At 37.3% G+C, this 25,438-nt stretch overlaps 2 protein-coding genes across 2 annotated transcripts; both read right to left on the bottom strand.

Moving 5' to 3' along the window:
- Positions 1 to 2,696: 2,696 nt before the first annotated feature.
- Positions 2,697 to 7,610, bottom strand: LOC103719596 (GDSL esterase/lipase EXL3-like). Its single transcript, XM_008808917.3, has 5 exons — positions 7,285 to 7,610; positions 6,008 to 6,138; positions 5,678 to 5,911; positions 3,868 to 4,123; positions 2,697 to 3,095 (listed from the first exon to the last, which is right to left on the bottom strand). Exons 1-5 carry the CDS (start codon positions 7,544 to 7,546, stop codon positions 2,902 to 2,904), a joined length of 1,077 nt encoding a protein of 358 aa, XP_008807139.2. The 5' UTR covers positions 7,547 to 7,610; the 3' UTR covers positions 2,697 to 2,901.
- Positions 7,611 to 16,472: 8,862 nt separating this feature from the next.
- On the bottom strand, positions 16,473 to 21,583 carry LOC103719595 (GDSL esterase/lipase EXL3). Its single transcript, XM_008808916.4, has 5 exons — positions 21,210 to 21,583; positions 20,826 to 20,956; positions 20,455 to 20,688; positions 17,200 to 17,455; positions 16,473 to 16,813 (listed from the first exon to the last, which is right to left on the bottom strand). Exons 1-5 carry the CDS (start codon positions 21,478 to 21,480, stop codon positions 16,620 to 16,622), a joined length of 1,086 nt encoding a protein of 361 aa, XP_008807138.1. The 5' UTR covers positions 21,481 to 21,583; the 3' UTR covers positions 16,473 to 16,619.
- Positions 21,584 to 25,438: the final 3,855 nt, after the last annotated feature.

Consider the following 25,438-nt stretch of genomic DNA (forward strand, 5'->3'; position numbering starts at 1 on the left):
AGTTATAAATGTTATTCTCTTTTACCCTGGATAATGTTCACCCAAAAATCTGAGATCAAGCAGCCACTTGATTTTATGTTTTTTGAGGCTAATTCATTTTCTTTTTTCTCCTCAAAATGCTCATGCGAACCTTCATATACAAGGCATTCTAGATGTGCCTGCAAGCTTTAGAGAATTTTTATGATATACACGATATGCATGTTTATATGTCGTCGTATGTAAGTATGATACCCTTACCTATACTCAGTTGCATGAATATAAACTGATGATGCTAGCATCTAGTGCTTTATGCACTGGTTACATTTTAAAAACAAGATGATTTGGATCAACATAGATAAATAATCTGATGACAGAACTCATATTATTATTAAGAACGAGCGAAGAATGAGTAGGACACAGAAATGGTGCTTTAATTTGCTCTTCTAGTTTAGCAATGAGCTATAAATGTTGCATAATTTGTCTCATCAAAATGTTATAAGCCCTCTCTGTGGGATGATATGGGTCCTGAAATAAATGCTTCGAAACATCTTCGCATGGGGGAGAAGTATGGCTATTGCAAGCTATTGTAACCTCGAAGATTCCTGTGCCACAGCACCCCCCTTCTTGACCTACTCAAATCCTATCAAGGGAACATATCAAGGTCAGAAATGGAAAGGGAACATGTACATTCGCATCAAAGATGATTTTGATAAGTTCTATGTCGCAGCTCCGATGATGCTTGAAGTTCTATTTAGCATATTACCATAAGCAAAAGGGTGCAAAATCATATCAAGCAGAGGCGTATACATATCGATGCAGACTATCCTTGATCCTGGTAGTGTAGGATTTAGCTTTTGTATCTCCATTTGTAGCTCACAGTAGAGTGTCCTTGCAGCTTGGTTGTATGGGGCCATGCATTCTCTTTCGATCCCTCCTGCTCCCAGCACTAGAATAGCTTGTTTGGCTTATCAATTGTAATGCTTTTTATGTCATTTCCTTGGAGAATGACAAAAAGGCATGAGATTTTTAGTTTTTTTTTTTTTTTTTGGTATTACTTTTCTTAAAAGATACAGTTGATGAAACTTGTTTAGCCTTCGTGGACACTAGGAAGTAACAGCTGTTTCATCTCGGATGAGCACTCTAAAGACCAGTCTTGTGTATCTTGTGCATGTTTTTTCTCCTTGCCCACGCACCCCACTCTTCTTTCTCTTGGAGGGAATGGACCTTGTCCATGTTGCAAAGGTACAAGACGAGCTAGTAACATAAGCTGAGGTTTGACTTATTCATGTAACTGTTAGGCTTCTTAGGCCTTCCTGAGTTGACGACCCTAAGTCATCCGACACTGTCTTATTAAGGGTGACAATCGGGTTGAGTTGGGTTGGGTCGGACAAGATATGGATCGGATCTGATAAATCAATAATATATCAACCAAACTCGATATTTTTATTAAGCAGGTCAAAAATTCAAATTTGAACCCGATCATGATATTAAATACATGATATTAAATAGATAATTTGATCTGATCTACAATGGGTTGAATAGGTCAAGCGTTGCCACCCCGACGGCCTTACTAGCTCTATTATGTGATCGGCTCACCATATCGTGCTTTTGTTGGGTACTAGATATATTTACTACCTTCAGTGCAATTTATCTGGGCACATCCTTTTCATGAATCCCACTTTTTTTCTTTTCCTCTTTTTTCAAACTAGTTGCTGTGTTAGATCCAAATCTAGCACAATATAAAGCATAAACTTGTTAGCAAAGCCCTATTATAGCCTTACTAGTGCTAACTAGAGCACTACACGCATCTTATATTCACTCTAATCAAGGCATCGGGTGTGCTGCTAACCCTAAGCCGAGCAGTTCATGAACAGCTTGCAGGTTGCAGCCCCAAGCAGAATTCTTCAGTTGGGCAAATTCCTCTCTTTAGTTCGCGTCAAAAGATACAGGTTCAGTCATACCAAGCTTGGCCTCTATACCAAGGAAGGTAAGCTGCTACTTCTCGATGAGGAAGAAGCCATCCCTATTCCCCAGTCATTTGTCGCTTGGATGAATGGGTTGCCCAGCAATATAAAGATGATCCTTGGTACAAATGTGGCTTTATCATGAAGAAATTATATCTTACACCATGCGTATTGTGCCAATCACTTTGTCTTGTTCTTGTGGGTTATAAGATGTTACGATACATGATGGATGGATGAGGTCTATAGGAAAATGAGATGAGGTGATTGGCATGGTGTAGAGTATAATTTTTCAAATTGGTGCCACCGGTTTTGCTATAATTGTGTCCCTCAAGGCAACAGTTTAGAAGGTCCTCCTCTTGGAAGTAGTCTTGGATTTAATTGGTACCAAGGGGCTCATGTATGCAGGAAAATTATATGTCTACAATAAATAATTAACTTCTTCACTTAATTGAATGCCATTGCAACCCTCTTTTGTTGACAAATCATACCAAACTGATACTTGAGCCCACTTTTGGACTACATGTTAAGGCTGATGAGGCCTAGGTCCAAACTTGGTGGTTGCACATTTCTAGTCCAGGGCAGGAATGGTCCAGCTTCGTAAACCCAAGGAGCTTAGCTTTTCTGCACTCAGATGACTATATTTCCTGCCTACTGGAAACAATCAGGCAATTCACAAATATATGACCTACGATCCTTGAGATGTCACAAAGAATCCCAACACTAAAAAAGAGATTTGTTGATGTACTAGAAGACTGATGGTAACTTCCAAGAAAATGGGGTTTATAATTAGGGGAGTAGCACTAAATCAAATAGAGTTTTACATAACTAAGATTGCTTGAACACTCTGCCACGCAACATCGAAATAAATTACTCGAAGAATACACTCTAGGTACTTAATAAAGCTTGTAGATAAAGTGAATAACATTGGCGAGACCCTGAAGACAAGAAAATTATATCCTCACATCAGGAGTTGTATGTTGTCTTTGAAAATTTTGTCAATCATGATCTTGTAGGCTCTCTCAGTTGGGTGGTAACTGTCCCAGAAAACGTACGCCGTAACATTTGGACAGACGGAAGCCGTCACCCTATTACACAGGACTGTAACCTCTATTTCTCCGGTACCGCAACATCCCCTATCTGATATCTCAAATCCTGCAATTAGATGAGTACATAATAAGTACATAAAATCTCGATCGGATTGAAGACTGATGATGATGATGATGATGATGTTAACGATTATAATGCTAGAGCTAATGATACTTTTGTTTTTGCAACTAATGCAAGCTGATTATAATGTCAGTGCTTAGCCTAATGATGGTGATGATATTGGTTATATTGCTAATGGTGGAACATATTTTAGGTGCTTAAATGCCCATATTATTTGATCTTTCCCCTTAGAGAAGTTGCACTCTTTAATTATCATATACATGTCATTGTTTTCAAATTAACTTGAGAAGAAGGTAAAAAAAAATGCGAGGGACATGGGGTGTCAACAGGTTAGGCTAGCCCTATCTTTCTACAGATTAGGCCTCGGCTCGGGGCAAGAACACGCGGTTTTAGGTTTTGCCTATCTTATGTTTCCATTATCTGTTGCTTTGTTTTGTTTTGCATAATATTGTAATCATTATCTTTATTTACAGTCAAAATTAGCTTGCCTTTTTTTTGTTTTACTAAAGCAAATAGTTGTATTTATGCTTTATTGCAAGCAAAACCGTAGGAAAAGATGAAACTTTTCGATAGAAATTTTCAAATTTGTGAATTTATAATCAAATAAGCAAACAGAAAATTAGGTTTTTTTTTAAAAAAAGGCTGGCTAAATGTGGCCAAGTGCGGCCTAGGCCTATGTTTCGATGCCTGTTTTTTGTCATTGATTTTGTTTGGGATTGAGTTTAAGATACATGAACTGTAGTAAAGGTTGAATTACCGAATTTTGAGGGATGGAAAATAAGATCGATTAACATGGAGTAGATGTCGATGTAGACAATTTGTACGCCCTTATGTTCTCTACTAAGTCTGTCGGCCTCCTTCTGTATCTTAGAATTGAACAACTGTGCTGCTTGGTTACGCATTGGTTCGCAATTTCTCTCGATTCCTCCTCCAAGAGTTCTTTGTGATGGTACGCATCCTATGGGGGGAAGACCCACAAATGCAATCTTCCGGGCTCCCATTTGGAGTAATTCCTGAAAAGGTGAGAAAACTTTAAGCATATTTTCTATTCAATGATTCACAAAATTGATTGATATTATAGCAGACAATACCATGTCTCATGCTTTTGTGTAATTAACAAAGATTGGTAGGAAGAAAATATTTTGTGCTTTAAAAGAAGCTAAAATATACCCTTTGGTGTAGAGAGCAAATTATAAGTTGAAATCAATCTAGAGCTCTGCCATCTTGTAAGACTCTAATCTTATAAGACAAGCGAAGCCCAATTTTTCATGATAGTTGGCTGCCAAAAATATAGCACGTAAAAATACTCAGACAAATAAGAATGCACAAAGTTGATCTCAGATGATTTAGAAAATGGTCATAATTATGATTGGCTGCCAAAATCTATCACAATATTGCCATTTCCTACCATCCATCAATATGAAATAAGATCTTAAGGTCTAAAAGTAGCTGGAGAGTACCTATTATTGAGCCAGTTTTATGGTTTTGTCTCCTGTGGCCTCGAATTTATTTGCCTCCTTTTAATAAACGTTTCAAGTCGATTAAAGTGGCTACGACTGCATTAATATCCTATGTCAGCTGTGGGCACGACCCATTTTCAATGCCCGTAACAGACTTTGTTGGGTTTCTATTAGGTCATCGATGGCTGAGATTTTTGATTATTTCCGAGCTTTTAAAAATTTCTTTCGACCTGGTTCAGCTCGGATAAGCCATATCCTCACGTTGACTTAGAACTAAACATACATCTGCATGGATCCTCATATATTTTCTTTATTTAAGTCTTGATATTATTATCAGGCTAAAAATTAAAATCTAATTAAATCTAATTACAGATACTACGATAAATCTATGATTAGTCTGACTGGGTTTGTGCTGCAATGTTTCTTAGTTCATATGAGCTATAGGTCTGATCTGCTCCGATAACAATTGTCATAGTCCAAAATCTCATTTAAAAAAGTTAGTCAGATTTTATTGTTAAAGTTTTTTTGATCCTATATATGACCCAAGATCCATCCATTGTGTAGTTAATGTAGAACTAAACACGCACCCGTATGAATCCTTCATAAGTTTTTATTATTATTATTAAATAAATATAGTTCGCTAATGTGTTAATACTAACAAGGATATTCTTGGCTCCCATACATCTATCCTAAATGCATAAAATAATTTACGTGTCTTCTTTCACCTCAACAAGTAAACCGATAAATGTCAATTGTAAACATAAAATGGGTCAATATGAAATAGCAAGAAAGTAATGCTCCACGTAAAGAGCTAAATAGCCACCCATGCCTCTCCGTTTCCATAATTTTGATGAAAATGGAGGCTAAGAAGGCAGAGCCTCCATTAGTCATCAGATTTTATTAACAAAAGAATTAATGATTAAATAGGGAGTTCAAAATGAGGTGAAAGAGTGTACTACATAGAGGAAAAAATAAGAAAATTTTTCATAACTAAATTATAAATAGCAGGATCACAAAGTTGTAAAAAAAAGGGAGAGAAGAACATTCTAAATATTTTCCAAAGAAGACAAGGCTCAATTTAAAAGCAAGTCTTTGAATTGAATTCACCTCGAGGAAACTAGAAGCCCCACGTATCATCAAGTTCACATAGGAAGGAATGTCGTATTGTAGCCTCCTAAATGGAGTTGTGAAGTAAGTATTGGCAATATCATCGGTTCCACTGCACACAACATATAGACTCTTGGCCACAATGCTTGTGGCTTTTTCTTCCCCGGCTATGGCCTTTAGCCTCTCTTTATACTTCTTAAATAGCTTGAGCTCCTCCGTCATTGATAGAACGTTCTGAAACAGCAAGCAGCAGGGCGTGCCTTACTCTCCATTTCAGACGCATGAGAAAAAAGAAGAAGAGGAGAAATAGATGTTTGGTGCAGCAAATACCAAAAGGGTTGGGGTGAGAGGGTCGTATCCAGTTGCGCCAGAAGCAAAGCTCACCCCAGTTAGGATGTCTTCGGGTTTAAGGTCATAGCCAAAATATGGGGGCACCAATTCCTTCACACCCAACTTGGAGGCTAGAAACCCAGATGGTGGTTAATTAGATGATAAGTGAAATGCTCAGCATGAATCAATCAATAAAATGCTATGACAATGCACAAAAAGTTGAAGGAGCCTTGTGATTCATCAATCTCCATCTCCTTTGGAAATCTTATCCCTAAGGTAGTGAGGAGTATAGTTTTTTAATAAGATTTTTTATTCGTGCATCAGATCATAGTTCAAATGATGGAACTTTGTAGCATTACAAAATGAAAGTAATACTCGATTGGGTAAGTTTGCATAGAATGTGGAAGGGAACCCTACCTTTGTCTTAAACTAAAATTTTCTATGGCTTAATGTAACATATATAATTTTGTTTTAGATGAAATAATATAAATTTTTGATATTACATATGTAATTAAATTTGTTTCAAAATATACAGTGCTTGTTAGGAAAAAGATAAAAGGTTATAACTATAAAATAGAAGGAATTGTAGTTACGACCTTTCATATATGAACTGGAGCCTATCTTAATAGTCACACCTCTCTACTTAATGGCAGCAGAGCCATGGATGGTGCATTCTCTAATAATTGATCTTGGACGTAATAAGGGTGGGTCCTTCGTGAGCGAAGGCTTAAGGGCTTTCATACTTTTTTTATGTCATCTTTATATAGGAAAAAGCTATATATAGATCACCTTCCAAGGGGATCACTGCTCAGTTTAGTAGTAGATGTGGAAGTTGGTGATTGGTAGCAGTACTTTTTCATATATGTTACTACAAAGCAATCCACATTATCATCTTCAGATGAATATAGTTTCGCTGCTGTTGCTTTCACTACAAATGAACCATGCCCCACTGGTGATTTAACCTTCCACATATTGCTGTCAGGATATCTCTATGTAATATTTTAAATCCTCCTTATATTGCCATCAATATCTCAACTATGGCCTCAATGCGTGAGAGAGAGCGAGAGCGACAGGACTTATTCTTCTTAAGATTTTGTGCTTTTTGAGCTAGAGGAATGTACTGAAGTACACATTCCACTAAACCTTGAATCCGTTTATTTAATCAAGTTCTACGAAGACTCTGTTCAGGATTAAGAAAAAGAAAAAGATAATGAGAACTAGGGAAGCTAAGTAGAAGCTGAAAGTGGGTTTACGGCATATGCTCTCTTTATACATACCTATCAAGTCCGAAGGGATTCTTCCATTGGAGAACCTTCCGGTGGGCTGGTGACGGACGAAATCCTGTCCGTAGGGAGGGAAGTTGCACCTGACGAGGGTTGGCAGAACGTTGTTATTGCCCGGATCCACGATCGAGTCTCCGAACACGATGACTGCCGGAACCCTCGGAGCCGTCTTGTTCTGGGTATCTCCTAATGCTTGGGCAACCAAGAGACACAATGCCATGAAACGAGCCCCTAACACAAGGCTTCTTCTCTCCATTCTTTCTCCTCTCCTCTCTTATCTGCACTCCTCCCAGTTTTAAGTCGCTCAAGATATGTGACGACATGCACACTGCCTCCTCTCCTTATATAGGAGTGAGCTCACTGACTCGAGCGATCCAACTTTGAAGGCTTTCATACTCCTTAGTCCTTACTGTCGACTTTACCCGGCCGGCCATTGATACAAACTTCACAAAATTAATCTGGTGTGGAAGTAGGCAAGTATCAAATAAAGGTCGACATATCTGCCAAAAAAAACAGAGGGAGGAAAGATTAGAGAACATTTATTAACGAGGTGCATCAATGGGGGTGGTTGTCCCGCAAATCACATGCACCTCCATCTGATCGGACCATGGTAGTCGAATCAGCTCAAACACGTGGGATACAGCTCTTCACCTCGAGGAGTTCACTCCCAGAAGTTAAAAAGAAACGAAAAGAGAAAAGCCACAAGGAAAATATACGTATTAGATACTACGGGGACTGGTCCATGCAAACGGTATAGTGATCCCAAATAATATCTATCAGGATGGCTGGTTTGCATGTTTTATACGTAGCTTGACCTCGAACTTTAGGAGCTGTGCGAGTGTAAGGTAGTTTATGTTTTCAGGAAGGTCCCTAAAATTCTTGGTGGCGTGTGATTTGTATTCCTTGTTAATGTATGTATGCTGTTTATAGGGCTGAAGAGTTCACAATCCAAGTATCAATCATGGTGGATGAGTGAAGATGACAACCATATCTAGATGATGATATCCATATGCTTTCCTCTTTTATGAAGAGAAGGGATAATTGACATCTGCGCCCAGTTGTTTTGACTGCCCTTTGATGTTTAATTGTTGTTGATTGAAAAGTTAGATAATTAGCCACAAGCTCATTTTCATGAAGAAAATGAAAGGAAAGAATACATATTTATTTGCATCTGGTGGTCCTACCTCACCTAATCACTTTATGCTGTTGATTGATGTAACATATATGCCTTAGATAATAAAACTAAAATTGTTTTTTGGTTTCAAAAAAAAAGTCTTCTTTATGGAGCTACTTCTCACATCTTAAAAAAGTTCTCTTCTTAATCTAATTATCTTAATTAAAAAGAAATTTAAAATTTTATTTTAAAAAAGAATTCAAATTTAAATAGAATAATGCAATTTATTTTTTAAAAATACAAATAATATGGAAGAAAGAATAAAAAAAAAGGAACATATGTAAATTGAGATTTTTTTGATTTAGAACACGAGAGCAAGGTGGAGAGCCAAAACTTTTTATTCTTAATGCTTCAAAAGAGCGCAAATAAAACAATTTTCAAAAGATTTTGAGATAGATGAAATATTCTTCTTCAAGATTTCTATCATTCAAAATTATATTATAATTAATTTTGAACTTGTAATTACTTTGTTACTGGATGGCAAATTAAGCAGCACATCAACATGGTTGTTCAAACAATATCAAGTACATCCAAATAAAAAAATAAAATAAAATTTTAATATTTTTATAACAGTATTGGAACTAGAACATCCAAATTATCTCAAGACAAAGTAAATTGGCCAGGTCAGAGAACATAATAAATAAAAATAAAACAAGAAAATCTTTTCTTTTGGTGAAAAATAGAAGGGGAGAGAGGAAATCTTATTCGCGTAGCAGCCCCTACTGGGCCCCCTTTCACAAGAAAATGTTCGATGCAGGTAAAAATTTTGCATATAGCCTCTCTGACCTATGGGTCATCCCACGTGTGAGTACGTCACTCCAGTACCACCTCAGTGCCAGTTCAACCAGATAGCGCTTCCACCGAACATATTCAGGCGGAGGACGTTCAGTCTCCAACATTTAATTGACGCTCGCACATTTCAAACTTGGACCGTGTTGGTAAAAGCAAAACTTCGTTCCAATTGTGCTACCATCTTGGTGGCAACATAAAAATTTTTAATAAACTCCTGAGAATAGAGAAATAGAACTGCTGGTCAATAATTTGCACAACTTTAAAATTAAAATATATATCTTAAAAAAAAATTGATAACAAGCCACACGGCGATGTGTTTTAATTAGACAAGGAAGTTTTAAATTATAGTATTCCTACTAATCATCCATCAAATCATTGCTAAATATGCCGGAGCTGGAAATTTGATGTCAGTTGGGTTTCATTTATGAGACAAACCATGACCAACTTCCACATCAATCCCTTAAGGTGACCAGTGATTTGATCGAGATGATTCAAAAGTTTTTCTGTTTCTGCTTTTATATTATCCACGAGAAAGTGCTTCTTAAGTCACGTGGTATTACCAACCTTTTCTAATAATTAAAAAAAAAGCACTTATCGTGATTTCATGTATATGGATGATACATTATTTTTCCTGCTTTTGCTTTTATATATCACCTACCGAAAGCACGTCTGAAGTCACGTGGTTTTACCAACTTTTTATTAGTAATAAAAAAATTGCTTATCTCGCATATGTAAAAAATTTATATTCTGCACCAAACTCATGCACAATGCCAGTTATAAAATTATAATTTTTTAGGTCAATAACTAAGACTAGCAGATAATGAATAGAATCCGAAAAAATGTTCTTCGGTGATTAATGTTATGTATGACCTGCAGAATTTTTTTTTTTTTTTGTATGCTTCAGAATTTAAAAATGAAAGTGACCACGGCCTGTTGTATATAAAAGCTTTCAGGTACTATTTTTTAATAAAAAATACTAATGTTATCCTGCTTGCAAGGAAAACGCTTCATGATGCAAGCATGAGAATTAAGATTCTGAGTGTTTAAATGCTAACTATAAGTTGATATTATCATGGATTGGGACTAATGGAGTATACTAATTGATTGATATAGGCATGAAAGGTGTTCATTTATTATAAGTGGTGATAGGTTCAACATTCCCGTTTGCCCCTTTCACCCAATTGGACCTGATATGGCTTTTGTTTATTTATTATTGTTATTATTATTATTATTATTGAAGAAATGAATTCTCCACCGTCTGGGACATGGAGCGCTTAAAATGATGAGCAAAATGAGTACCAACTTAGAGAAACGTAACTCTGCGTTACATCTGTGCTATTGTTTCGTCTAGAAGAATCGTAACGCCATTTTAATTTATTTTTATCGATAAGATCACAGTCATCAATTAATGCTTCTAAACAGCCATCGTCAAGTTCGTTAGGGGAGGTAATGCTCCCAAGGACCATTTCTATGGTATATGTTATTGAGAAGTCATGGGTTGGGTCTTTCAAAAGGCCTGAATTAACTTTGGCTGCTCATACGTGCATGAAACCATGCAACTTCAGTACTACCTTCAATCCAACCCCGAAGCCAAGCTGACCACGCCCGAGTGCACTAAGAAGTGAGCCAAACGACCTCGCCACCCTAGATTGAGCCCTGAACGAGGCCATGAACTGCACCAAACTACCATCAAACGGGGCCTTGAGCCACACCAAATCGACCAATTGATTTCATTACATAGCAGCTTTTATAAACGACTGATGGTAACATATGAAATGCTTTTCAAATTCCCATTAATGAAATATATCACGTAATGGAGAGACCCTTTTAAATATAACTAATATGGTCCTTAAGTTGTTGCAAGTTGTTGTCATATTGAACAGGCCATCAATTGAACAGCCAAGTATCCGATTGTTCGGCCCATAAATTCAACTGCTTGCAATGATTAAGCCGTCAAGTTCGTCTCTGCTTTCGGCTTCATAATTATATAAGTAGGAACCAAGGAATTCAGCTGCTAAATATGAACTGGAGTGGTTTTGGCTTAGATGCTTTTGTATATTTTCAATATTAAAACTATATAATAGCCATTTATGCTTGTCACTCCATGTCTTCTGCCATTGCTGTTATTAAAACTATATAATTGATGTTATTTCGTTTATGCTTTTCTCTCAATGAGATCTCATTTTTTAACTAAATCTTCCTGCAACAAAAGATTATACTGCACTAAAAAAATTGTTCTTTATTAAAATAAAGAGTGACTTAGGAAGAAGACACCATTATTATCCGCTATTACTAGATATTTCCTTTATAATGCCATTATAATAAAAAGAAGGAAGAACACTTGTTTTTTTTTGTTTTGTTCTGGTGAAAGCGGCATGTCATATCACTTTAACGTGGATACAACCTGCCAAATTAGAAGAAAGTAAACAGTACAAAAAATATCGAGAAATTTGTTGCATGCGATTGTATTTAAATTCATGTAACACATTGTTTGATTATTTTTTATGTTTTCTCATTTGCACTTTAAAGGTGAATTACTACGGCTGCTAATTTCAATCCACTTTAACCATCAATAGCTTCCAAAGTGGACTAATAACTTACCTTAGCCTAAGCCAGAGTGTGTTTATAGCCAAAAGATCGGTTGTTCGCTATGAGGGTCGGCAAGAGTTATGTTGAGGGTCCCTTGTAATGAAATCACGCCTTCTCTCCCTCACTCTGTGCGTGCCCACTGTGTTTGCTTTAATTATGGGAGGTTTCAGGCAGGGTTTTAGGAAAGACAACTAGAGGAAGAACGGCAAGTGCTCTCCCTCCCTACCGTCCTTTCCCTCCACTGGATTAATCTAACGAGGACTCACTTTTGCTATGAGATTTACCTTTTTGTTTTTTTCTGGAGACGTTAACGTTTGCATTTATAGTATGTACATGGTCTTAATTTTGGAGGCAGAACCATGCTATTTTCTCGTCGGTTGCTAAAGTGGGTGGTGTGTTATATTTCCCAACACTGCCAGGCCGGCTCCTTTCATATCACCATTTCAGTGTCTGGTATTGATTTGGTGGAGCAATTTAGGCGATACAAAACGACAAATATATCCTTGGAGACTTCCACCATGGGGTTTGCTGGAATCCCTCATCTTCGCATGAATGGATTACTGAGTTTTTTGAATAAAAAAAACAAGAAAAAAAAAGAAAGAAAAAAGTTAGGGCAAGAAATGTACTAATTTGATCATATGTTTCTATCACGTAGCATGAGGTCTCACTAATTATAACAATTCAGGATTTCATCCAAAATGGCTAGCCAGAAAATATTTTTTAGATTTTTTAGTTTTGTATAAGTACCCAAGATCTTTTCGATAAATAACCGATGTGAGACTAAACACCTGTTCATATAGATTCTCATATCTCTCACTCTCGCACATGATTTTTGGCCAGGTTGTCGAAGTTCGATAGCCCGCTTTCGCCTCAGCTAGCCCGAGTCAGCTCGACTCAATGAGTCGAGTCGGCCGGGTTCCTACACTAATTTTAGTAGCATAAATCATAATCTGTCATGCCCCAAATGCGAAACTTGATTTGTTGCGCCCCAGATCCAAAGCATGACATAGTCGTGCTGCTGAGGGGTACAGCCCACGAGAACACGAAGCCAATATTACTTTCAGCTTTCAAATCCATCATAAGAAAATATAATAATTTAAAAATCTAATTTCATCATCCATTAAATAACACCAACATTGGTTCGTAGTGTTTAAATTTAACATTAATATCAAGCCCATCATACTCAACATTTAGAAAATCATTAGCTATAACTCAGGGGCGGCTCAATACATTTGGAGGCCTAAAGCAGATCCAATGAATGAGGCCTCTTTTTTTTAATAATAAAAACTTTAATATGTAATTTAAAAAAATAATATGAAAATAGGTAGCTATCAAGTACACTATTTCAACAAAGATACATGAATCTAGACAAGAAGCCTCTTCAGTTTAATATAATTTTTGAATGGGGGCACAGAAATATAATTGCTCTAAAAGAAGGCCATGAAACTGATTAAATAACTGGGATGATGCTTGGCAATACTGGTTACCATGTCAAGCAAGAGCTAGGGAAGGTCATCCCATGGCACTTTATGGCCAAGGTAAAGAAAAAAATTTGTCCAGAAAGAACCGCTCTATAAGAGAAAAATAGGGGCATTATGGGAAATTCAGTCCATCTAATTAATAAAAGTCCCATCCCACCGTCTCCCCCTTCAATTGAGTACCCAAGCAGCAACTGCAACATCACGGCACAGCAGCCATTCAACCCCCTCCCTCCTTTTCTCTCTCTACCACCCAAGAGGGGAGAAGAAACCGAGAGGAGAAAATTAAAAGAATCTCCACCCTCCAAGAAGTCCATCTGCAATCCCCCTATCTTTCTTCCTGATGGCCCAGCTAGATCAGGAGTAATGTGAGGGAAGGAAAACCAAGACCAAAACCAAAAAAGAGAAGGGATGAAAGATAAGAGTGGCTCCAGGCGTGTATCAAGCCAACCAAATCCCTCATATCTCTCTATCTCTCTCTCTCTCTCCCCTTCTCCACCCAAAACAAAACTACTGTCCCCAACTTCCCAAATTGCCCCTCTGCAGGCCAGGAAACTGTCCACCTCCCCTCCATCAAGGGGGAAGACTCGTAGCCAGCCAGCTCCTGTTCCCGTTTTTATATGGGCCTTTGCTTCCTTTTGGTCATGCCTCCCGAAGGCCTTTCATTGGCCCGAGGCCTTAGGCGACCGTCTCGGTCGCCTAATGCTCGGGCCGGCCTTGCTATAACTTTATATTGCAAATAAATTCGTAAATCATTCTTTATGTCATGTAATTCTTTAATGGATCAAAATATTGCTGACAGATTTTCGTGCGATGGTCACTATAACCCGTGAGAGGGCTATTTTTGTAATCGATAAGATTTCATAGTGCATATCCATCATCAACTTTAACCCGTTGACAGAGGCCATTTTTGTTGGATGCTAGCTCCAAGATGTCGATTGACCTCTATTTATAGAGACGGTCATAGTAATCTGAGAGCCTTTGGAAACTTATATTTTTTCTTAAAACATACACATAAATAGGCAAAAAATACTAAATGGCATAATCAGATTCATATTTTATAACAAATCTATTTTTATTAAAATATTAACTAAACTATTTTTCATAATAAAACATGATTTTCATAACACATATGCTAATCCATAATTTTAAGAAAAGCATGATATTTTGACAAGCAGATTTTATGCATAAAAAACATAATTATTTAAAAACAATAAGGAGTGTAAGATCTATTACAATTCGAAAACTAGTAAGAAGTATAAGATTTGCTTACCTTTTCTATCTTAAACCGTCAAACTTCACTAAGTAGTTTAATTAATCTTATAAAAATATTAAAAACATAATTACCTTCTATATAACAATTTTAATCAAATTAAAATAATAAGAAATAGGAACGAGTGTTCGATGATTCTGGGTGGGTCAAGCTTGAGCGATTTTATCAACAAATTGTAGAGCATGGATTCGATCAGGGCCAAGGTCGATTAACATAGTTCATCGTTAGTGGATTTTATGGACCTTGACAAGGCCGGATGATCGGTCCAGTAGGCGACCCCGGGCACCCAGGCAGTAGAAGGCTTTTTTCTAGGGATCAACTCGGGTTCGCAGATCAGATTGACATGACCTAACTCCAAGTTTTTTTAATCTTTTAGAGAGGAAGTAGAGAGAGAAAGTGGAGAGAGAAGATGGAGAACGAGGGAAGGGAAACTGTGAGCCTCCCTCCCTCTCTCTCTCTCTCTCTCTCTCTCTCTTTCTCTCTCTCTCTCTTCCTTTTCTTCTTCTTCTTCTTCTTCTTCTTCCTGTGAGGTGGAAGGTGCTCGGTGGCTGAGCCTCTCGTGACCAGGGACCCCCGGGCCGGCAGCGTGCCACGCCCGGCAAAATGTGAGAAAAGAAGTCGTAACAAGAGAAAACAGGGGATTTATCCAGAGCTCAATCCGGCGATTCGCCGGCCAGTTATCAAGGTGGAGGCAATGGCTCAAAAGCCGGAATAAGGAAGAGAGGAAGTTTACCTCATCTCCGGCGAGCTTCCCCAGTCAGATCGGCGGCGAAACCCTCCCTGTATTCATGGCGGAGAGCAAGCGATCTCAACCTATGGGCTCCGTTTGAAAACTTGGAATTGAGGAGATGGAATGGAATGGAAGGAAAAGTTAAAATTTTTGATGTTTAGTAGTTTTTTAGTAGAGGGAAAGGAAAAAAAAAAAAAGGAGGAAATAGGAGGAAAAATTTTGGGCTCCAATTTTCTCCTTTCTTTCCTTTCATAAGTGGGAGGATTTGAAGAGAAAGGAAGTAGAACTTAATAACTTTTTTATAATACCTATTTTACTCTTAAATTAAAAAAGTACCAAATTAAAAGGACAAATATATTTTAGAACAAATTAAAAAGGTATGCTTGCTTTTCTTTTCTCTCCAAACTCCCAAACAAGATGAAGGAAAGTACTTTCTCTTTCCTCCTAAAACTCCCAAACAAGAGGAGAGGAAAGTCTATTCTATTTCTTTCTTTTCTTTTCTCCCTAAAACTCCCAAACAGAGGGTTAATGGGAGGTTGATGCCAAAAAGAGAGGAGGAAAGGTCCTTTAATAGATGAAAATCGGTCCAAAGAAGGCAGGGATCGATCCATGTTGATCCCTGTTCAGGAGTCCACTTCTTCCTCCCCACGCACATGGCCGTATGGGCTTTCGGCCCATATGGCCCAATTCATGTGTGGGCCGGTCAGTGGACCAGGCCTTCCCATAATCAATCATGCATACTGCCAAAAAGTATGGAGATTGATCCTTTCTAGAAAATAACTCATGCTCCTGCCATGGCATGAGCAGCAACATGGGAACGAGTCTAAATGGTGATGTTAATGCCATGTTCTTGCAGTAGGGCTTTTGGAACTTCGTTGTAGTTTTTTGCTCCACAAGTACTAATCTTTTGAACGTAATATTTCTGCCCATTATTAGCCTTGGCGTACATGCTTTCATGCTTTGGTCCTGGCTTAGCTTATGAAGTTATTGGAAGTTGCATAATTTGATAGGAAATCAAATTTCCAAGGATGGAGTTGCTCCATATAGCTCATTTTTTTTGGGCAAATACAGATAAAGATGGTTTTGCTGTTTGAGTGCCTTCTTTGTATTACTAGCAAGGAACTGAAGGTGTGTGCATCAAGCAACTGCCACAAAACAAAGCATGTCTGTGCGATATATAAGAGAAGAACCAATACATGCTGAGAAAAACAAGTTCTACATCATTTCTCCCAAAAAAATAAGTTCTTCATCAGTCTCCCAACTGAAATAATGGCCAATGGACACACTTGCTTCTTAGATTAAGTAAGTAATATAATTTTTGTAAAGCCAATCCACAAGGATCTCATATGCTTTCTCAGTTGGATGGTAGCTATCCCAGAACACATACTCAGAAACATCTGTGCAGATGGTTGAGGTCAGTCCATTACATAATACCGAAACCTCCAAATCTCCAGTACCACAACACCCTTTTGTTGAAACTTCAAATCCTACAGAAAATTTCATGAGTCAGTTGACGTATGTTTTACACTGTTATATGTAAGGAATGCGGAACCATGCCGAACTGCCAGATTCGGAGATACCGAACTATGCCAGCAGCGAACTAGAACGGTTCTGTCATTCAAAATGGTAAACCAGTAGGTAGGAGGATAAGAGGGAGGGTTGTCGGAGGCCCAGCCCCTCGCCTTCTCTGTTGTGTCAGTACAGGTCCGGCACGGAATGATACAGGAGTGTATCGAATCGTGCCGCCAGCCGACCGATATGGGCTCCGGTACCGACACAGCAGACCTTGGTTATATATCATCCATATTTGAGGATGAACTTATACACAAGCATGTTTTATTGCATAGAGGATGCCGCAATGCTTATTACTTACCATAGTTATTAGGACGTTCAATCATATCAAGTAGAATACTATAGATGTCGATATAGACCACTTTAACTCCTCGGTGCTTGGTATTAAGCCTTCGTATCTCCTTGGCTAGCCCTGAATTGAAAAGTTCTGCCATTTGGTTATGACCAGGTGCACAATTTCTTAAAATCCCTCCAGATAGAGTCCTTTGTGATGGTACGCATCCTATTGGAGGGATACTCGTAACACCAATCTTTCGTGCTCCAAGGTGGATAAGCTCCTAGCATTGGAAGAGTTACATGTGAGAGACCATAGAGAAAGCATGATCAAGACCTTCATATGGAACTAGTTGTGAAAGAGATTAACATATTAAATGAAAGAAGTTCTGGAACCAAAGATTGAACACCATAAACAATTTTTGAGTTGGGGAAAAGATTTTTCCCAACTCAAAGATAATCCAGCTATTTTTCCTAATACACCATTAGAAAATAAAAAGTTCGGAGAAAAAAAAATCCAGGTTGAGCACCAACTCATGCCAAACCTAACCAATAACATAATTGGTCTCAACCCAACCCAAGGCTAGATTAAACCTTTTAAACACAAATCGAACTGAAGCACAAGCTATGTAGGGGTAGGTTAAGTGGGGCAGGTGATGTTAGGTTAGGTTTTATCATGATTAATCCTAAGTTTACAGTAGAGCATAATTGGGAGTCTAGGACTACGTTCAGCTCGGAGCTTGCTATTAGAATTCGAGTTCTATTCTGGCAATTTGAACTGTTTGCATGCTATATGAGATTGGAATGGGTGAACTGGATGGATTACTCAAATTCTCAGTATTGGCTTGACTAAAATTTGAAATCAACTTGAGATTTTTCGGTCAAAGCTTGACTCAAGATAGCCTACATGATGTCTCAAACTGATCCAAGTCCTGAATGGTGAGCTAAGTTATAACACAACCCATGTTAATTACATCTTTAATGGTCTAACAATGTTTGCAAACTTATATAAGTTTGATTGCACCTCTTCTTGCAAACAGGACATTGAAATCGGCACAAGGTCATGGGAATTTGCCTTCAGCCGCATGGCGTCCAAACTCTGTCATGCAAGCTATACACCGGCTATGGGTCAAGGTGGTCGATAAAAAGTTGCCATATGAAAACCTTCATACCTTGCTTATAAAGATGCCAAGAAAGGATTAAATTAATTGCCATAAAACTAAAAAGGTTGTTATAATGGTTTCAGCATGGGTCCATTATGTTGTGTATCAATAAAAAGAAATTTATATGGCCATTATCTACTTGTTGATATATTCAACTGTAGATGTTTAACAACTGCACTACTTACCTAAATAAAATGTTTTATATTCAAATAATCTTACCATCCATAGAATTTTTTTTTGTGAATAATGATTCAAATGTATAGTTTTGTTATTTTCTATTACAAACTAATAGTTGTCATTGCAATATACAAATAAGAATTGTTATAGTAATGACTGTTATTTCATTCTTGAATATTAATTTTTAGTTAAGATAGATTTGAATAAATAATATTACAATAACCTTTACATGGACCAATAATAGTTTCATAAGAAAGTCATAATAATGGGGTTATTGACTTGTAGAAACTTAAAACGATCTACTTCATATATTAACTTTTGGTGTGCATCTTCGGTTGGATTCAACCTAAAGTAGTCCAACTCATTGGGCAGAGGTTTGGCGAACTTGAATTAGGATTGGGTTAAAGAATCTCAATCCGATCCTAAGTTGGATTGGGCTAGAGTTGAACTAAAACACAACTCAAACTCAAACCTAATTTAATCTTGTTCTACCTGGTAAATAAACAAATAAATCAATATTCATATTTAAACGATACTTATATATTTTATACGACTATGCCTTTAAGCTATAATATCCAAATTAACAAAAATATCCAAAACTTTCTTCGATATCAACTTATCTATACAATCCTATCTAATTTATTTAATCCGACCCAACACAATACCAATTTAAACCAAGACTCAGTACATGAAGAGATTGGGTTCGAAAAAATTAACCAAACAATCAAGTTCAGTTGGGCTGGAATACATAGGCGTTGAGTTGGGCTAGGCTTAATGCTCAACGTAACCCAACTATGGCCGTACATAAGCTTTAATGAATCCAGCGTTGTGAAAGATGCAGTGGGCAGAGCTCTTTAAATGAGCACAAATCCCTCTTCATAGCTGCACTGCCGTGCAGGATGAAGGAAGGCAGCCTCACTGCACGGGCAGCAGCCAGCAGGAAAGCCAGACATTGCAAGCCCCACCATGTGCTACCCAACTACCCACATCAAAGTCTCTAGCTAGCCCTAAATTCAATTCGACCATCGGACGGGCGAGTCCGGATCTAATGCGATGCATGTTTTGCACCTCGAGGACTGGAATATATTTAGATGGGTGACATGTTGCTCATCTCAAAAAATAGATGGATATTGTCCATCGTATTGGTATGCTATGACAAGTTGAAAGATGAGCGACAGCTATCCATTTCCAAGATGAAATCTGGCTCGGTAGGACGTATGCCTAGTATCACCATGATCATACATGTAAGAGAATGGTGCGGTGGATGCATTTGGATCCAACTCTTAGTCAACTCGACTTTGGAACATGAGTCCAAAAATAAACTTTAATATGTATCTCATAAAAGTAGGCTAGGCTTGAATTAGATCTGAATGAACCAGCTAACAAGTTCAAAAGATCGCATTCCATTAATTAAAATTGGACTTGATTGGAACCCAATTCAAATTTCTAAGCCAACTCATGACGCCAACTGCTTGTATACTTCCCTCAACTCACTCCAAACCTCGAAGGTGGCAGATTTCTAGAAAAATTGCTGTAATCGATTTAGACATTTTGAATTTGTCTGATAAGAAGAAATCATACTCCCTTGTTCATTCGGAGAGTTTGAGGAACTATGTGATTTTAATAAAAATGACTGAAACCTTGCAGACAAATAAATACATCAGTTCATCAAGACATACTAATCATAGGCTAATGGCATCTCGATCATGATAATAATATCATGAAATTTAATTAGGATCACAACGTTCTCTCAGTCTGCATGTATCAGCTAACTCTATAAAGCTTTTCAAATTCTTTTCTTTTTCTTTACAAAATCACAAAGGAAATAATATATAACAAAGACAGTCTCTAGCTAATAGAATTCCCTTTCATCATTGAAAGCCTTAAGTTGCATATTTTATTTTAAAGAAAAATGAATGGAAACAAATATTACTAAACTTTACCTGAAGAAAATTGGAAGCTGAGTGCAGCAATAAATTGACGTACGAAGAAATATCATAGTTTGTCCTCCTAAAAGGTGTCGTAAAATACGTATTGGCAACATCATCACTCCCCGCACATACTACGTAGAGAGATCTGGACAAGATGTCCTCCGCTCTCTTCGCCCCTGCAATGGCTCTCACCTTCTCCATGTAATCTTTGAACAGCTCTAACTGCTCCGTCATGGAAATCACTGACTGAAATCAACCGAATTTAAGTAACAAAAAAAAAGCACTGATATCTTTAGAAGAAAATAGATCTATCAAGGTGTGTTTATATATGAAAGCATATATAGCACAGTAGTCGAGAAATAAGATCTGGAAAAAGTTAATACCACTACTTTGGATGTGAGAGGGTCGAATCCCGTCCCACCCGAAGCAAAGCTAACACCTGTGAGAAGGTCTTCTGGTCCCAGAGCAGTGCCAAGGTAAGCCGGCAGCAGCTCCTTTACTCCTAGCTTAGAAGCTGAAAAAGACATCAAACTGAAGAGGGTTGGGTGCATAGATGTGCGTTTTTTTTAAAATTTTCTTTTCTAGCCAACTTGGCTCATCAGAATTACACTGCGAGTAACTTTAGCTTGTCAATGATTTGACATATGATGCTTTCATAAGAAGATTTCATGGAAGGATGGAGCAAGATGATCTTGGGTTTTAACTAAGCCAAGCGGTAAATGAAAGCGAGCACGTACATGGTTACAGACGTCCGCAGCTGTACGTACCTATGAAATCGGTTGGTATCTTTCCATTGCAGAACCTTCCGGTGGGCTTGTGGCCGATGAAGTCCACGCCGTAGGGGGGGAAGTTGCACTTGACGATGGTCTTGATGGCGTTGTTGTTGCCCGGGTCGACAATGGAGTCTCCAAACACAATCACAGCGGGCACCAATGGGGTGGTTTGATTAATAGTCTGGGCCAGTGTTAGGAGAAGTTGGGAGAGATGGATAAGAATGGGCAGAGCCAAATGAGCAGCTCTTGAGAAGGAAAGCTGCATTTTTTTTTTGTTTTACTCTTGGATGCTGCTCTCGGGACGACTTCGTTTGCTGAAGGGATGGGAGAGCACAGGCTTCCCATTTATGCTTGGTGGCGTGGATCGATGCAGTTGGGCCAAGCTTCCGACAGGGGTAATAAAAGAATGCATGGGAGCAATAGCTGTGGGTCCGAGCATGTCTAATTCTTTTCAGGAGTTAATGCTTGAAACCACGCTCGCCAGATCTTTCGATAAAGGGTTTTCATGGGGTGGGTTTATCGTATACCAAACGTATCATTTGCGTCGCTGAGGTTTGCTTTCAATATTGGTTGATTAGGAAGGTGGATATGATGTCGCATGGAGGGCGTTTTTTCCTTTTTTAAATTCTAGCTTACTCTGAAAGATGAGTTCAATGATTTTCTAATTTGGCCGTGTAAATCAGAAACAGTACATTACAAAGATTTACCGATCAGTATTGGATTGATATTTTGTGATGTTTAAGAGTTTTGTTACCGAGTGGAATGAGAAAATTTTGCACCATATTAACAAATATAATTCAAATATGTGCACTACAAATTCAAAACAAACAACCATTATATATATCTTACATGTGCATGCACGCATGCGCGCGAACACATATAATATATATATATATATATATATATATATATATATATATATATATATATATATATATATATATATATATATATATATATATATAATATGATGATCCAAGCCATCAAATATGATATAAATTATTGGGATATTTATTGTCAAAAAATCATATAATTTGGAGACTATAGTATATACATTGCTTATGCATCTAATCATAACAAATGGATAAGTTATATAATACAAAAAATACGTATTTTTAAGTACTAGATACATAACTAAGAATCCTCAATCACCATTTTTTAACATCCAACAATTTAGAAATAGAAGACCATATCCAAGGACTCGAATCATCGATCAGACTCTCGGTTATCCGATGTAGACCTATTGTATTTGGACTGTTGTGGGGATGTCCATATATTAGTTCTACTCATATATATATATATATATATATATATATATATATATATATATGTATGCATGTAGAGTAGCTAATATATGGGCATTCACACAAAAATCTAAATAAGATTCTTTATTCGATGACCAGGGGTCTGCACTAATTATCTAAGATGTTGGATGTGATTTATAATCTCTAATTAAGAAATACAATATTCAAATTTAATATGGATTCTTACTTTTCCAATTTAATATGTATCCTAGTGATTATTAATCTAAAATGGGGACAGACTAGATCTTTTCCATTGAAATTGTTTTCCTGTGATCTAACACACGCATGAAACACATAACCTTGGGAAAACCACGTGATTCACAGCTCCCAATATTTGTTTTTTTAAGAAAAACATGCCTTGGATCTCTCACGTAATAGTTTTGGGTGGTTTGGATACGTGGGATTAGTCCCCGTACATCTCTCTTCCCTCCGTTTTACTCTCTCCTCTCCTCCTCTCCTGTAGGAAACAACAACTCAAACGTTTTTTTTTATCTTCTCAACAAATGACCTCTCTTTTTCCTAAAATAACCCAAAGCAAACCCACATATTTGGGCATTGGTGAAAAATTGCCTACAGATCTCCAAATCTTATTATTTTCTGATTTTATTAGATATATTCATACACAAACTACATGAATCATCTGCTTTAACAAAAAAAACAAAAAAATTGCTCTTAAATTGAACTTTTACTTATTTTCTTGCTTTCTTTTGATTCATACTTGTTTTCTATTTTTGGTGAAATGGAGCCTTCAATGATTCATATTTTATTTTTTTGGGTAAATTACTTTATTTAGTTTTTCAAATTGTCATGATTGTTTGTTTTTTTTTAAAAAGAAAAAAAGGAAAGCATTATCCTTTGAAATTAAAATATGTAAACACTCAGTACTTCTACTCGACGCCATGTAGATACTATAACTTTTTTCTATTATTTGAGTTATTGCAGTAACATTGCTATCTTAAGAAACTTAGTGATATAATTCTGATAGATTTTATAAATCATATCCAACGAGTTAGAATTTATTTTGCAAAAAATTTATCTCTATATTTACCAGTGTATCCGCGGGTATATCCGTGACTTTTTAACTTCGTTGCCGCTCGGTCCTTGTGCAATTAATTTCTGGACGGATTGTAGCCTCTGGCTGGCGTTTGCATTTGCTTGGCCTTAGCCTAGTTATTGCTTTTGCTGACAACTTTTCCTTTCTTTTAATTTACTTGATAGGTTGAAGCAGACCTCTCTCGCCACTCCATTGAAGGCTCTATCTTCCTGAGTGCTCCGATGCCCACCCACAGCTATTTACGTGCAAGATTTTATGCAGACACTGAAGGGCCTGCACTATGCTAAACTTAGATGTGATGTATGAGTGCCAGTGACCTTCTATGAGGGGAACCATCCGTACATGAAAAACAAAAAAAACAAAAAATAGGAGCAATAAGCTCTTTTTTATAGCCATGCAGTTTGCCTTTCCTTTCATATGCGCCCAAGATGCTCTCCTGCTCATTAGTGATTAGTTTAATCCATAATTTTTAGCCTCTGTTTGGAGAAGCTATTGGCAGTAAAGCATTTAGAAGTAGAGCTTTTATAAAAAACTATTTGCTGTTTGGTAACTACATTTTTAAAATGCTGGGGTACTTTAACATGTTTGGTAAATAAACTGAGAAAGTACTTTTGTGACACAAAATGACCATAAATGACATTATTAGTATTATACAACAGAGCATAATAAAATATAATATATATTAATATATAAATATATAATATAGTATAATATTAATGTAATGTAATATAATATTATTATAATATAGTCATATAACATTGTATATTATAGAATAATTTAATATAATATTAAATTATTTAACATAATATATTGTAATGTAATATAATATTATATTAATAATATAATACAATAATAAATATATAAAATATTATAATTATTAGAATAAATTAATTTTTCACTCTTCAGATGACCATTTATCTCTCTAACAAATTTTCTAACTGGATAATAAAATTAATTAAATAATTACTAATATTTATTTTTATTTATTTATTTATTTATTTATATCAGATTATTTGCCACTCACTCATTTATTTATTTATTATTTTATTTCATTGAAATATATTTATTTATTTATTAATTCATTCATTTATATACATATTTATTTATACATTTATTTATTTATTTATTTTCTTTTTTTCTTTCCTTTTCTCTTTTTTTTTTTTCTTTTTTTTCTTTCCTTTTCTTTTTTTTCTTTTCTTTTCTTTTTTCTTCTCATCTTCTCCTTCCTCTCTTCCCTTCTTCTCATTTCTTCTCCTCCCGCGAGGTTGGTGGCGCCGGAGGGGGGCCAGGCCGCGAGAGGGGGCCCCGAGAGAAAGCCGAGGCAGCTCGCCCACCACCACCGCGGGCAGACATTGCCATCCCACAACTCCACCGCCATGGGGGCTTCGCTGCGGCTGGAACGCCGCGGCCGGGTTATGCGGAAGGGAGCCGAGACGGCTCACCCCATAGCCCCCTAGTCCTGCGGTTGGTACGCTGCAATCCCGCGGCTGGCAGAGGCCCGGCCACCCCACAGTTGAGCCCGGCCGCTCCACGGGTCGGCCGCGCGCCACAAGTAGCGCCGCGACGACCTGCAGAGGGGTCGCCGGCGACGGGTGGTGGCTGGCGTGGTGGCTGCCACCGTGGGCAACCACAGGCTGCCTCCTAAAAAAAAAAAGGAACATGGGAATGGCACTGAGAGGAAGAAGAAGATAGAGAGGGAGAGAGAGAGAGGGCGGATGAGAGACAGAGGCAGCGAGATGGAGGGTTTTGAGAGAAAAAAGAAACTTTTAAATAAAGATATTTTGGTAAAAAAATAGCTTTCCGAGAAAGCTAAAACCAAATTTTTCGAAAGGTTCCAAAATGAGGTTTCTCCCCAAGAGCTGTTT

The sequence above is a fragment of the Phoenix dactylifera genome, chromosome 2, assembly GCF_009389715.1.
Source record: "Phoenix dactylifera cultivar Barhee BC4 chromosome 2, palm_55x_up_171113_PBpolish2nd_filt_p, whole genome shotgun sequence".
NCBI lineage: Eukaryota > Viridiplantae > Streptophyta > Magnoliopsida > Arecales > Arecaceae > Phoenix > Phoenix dactylifera.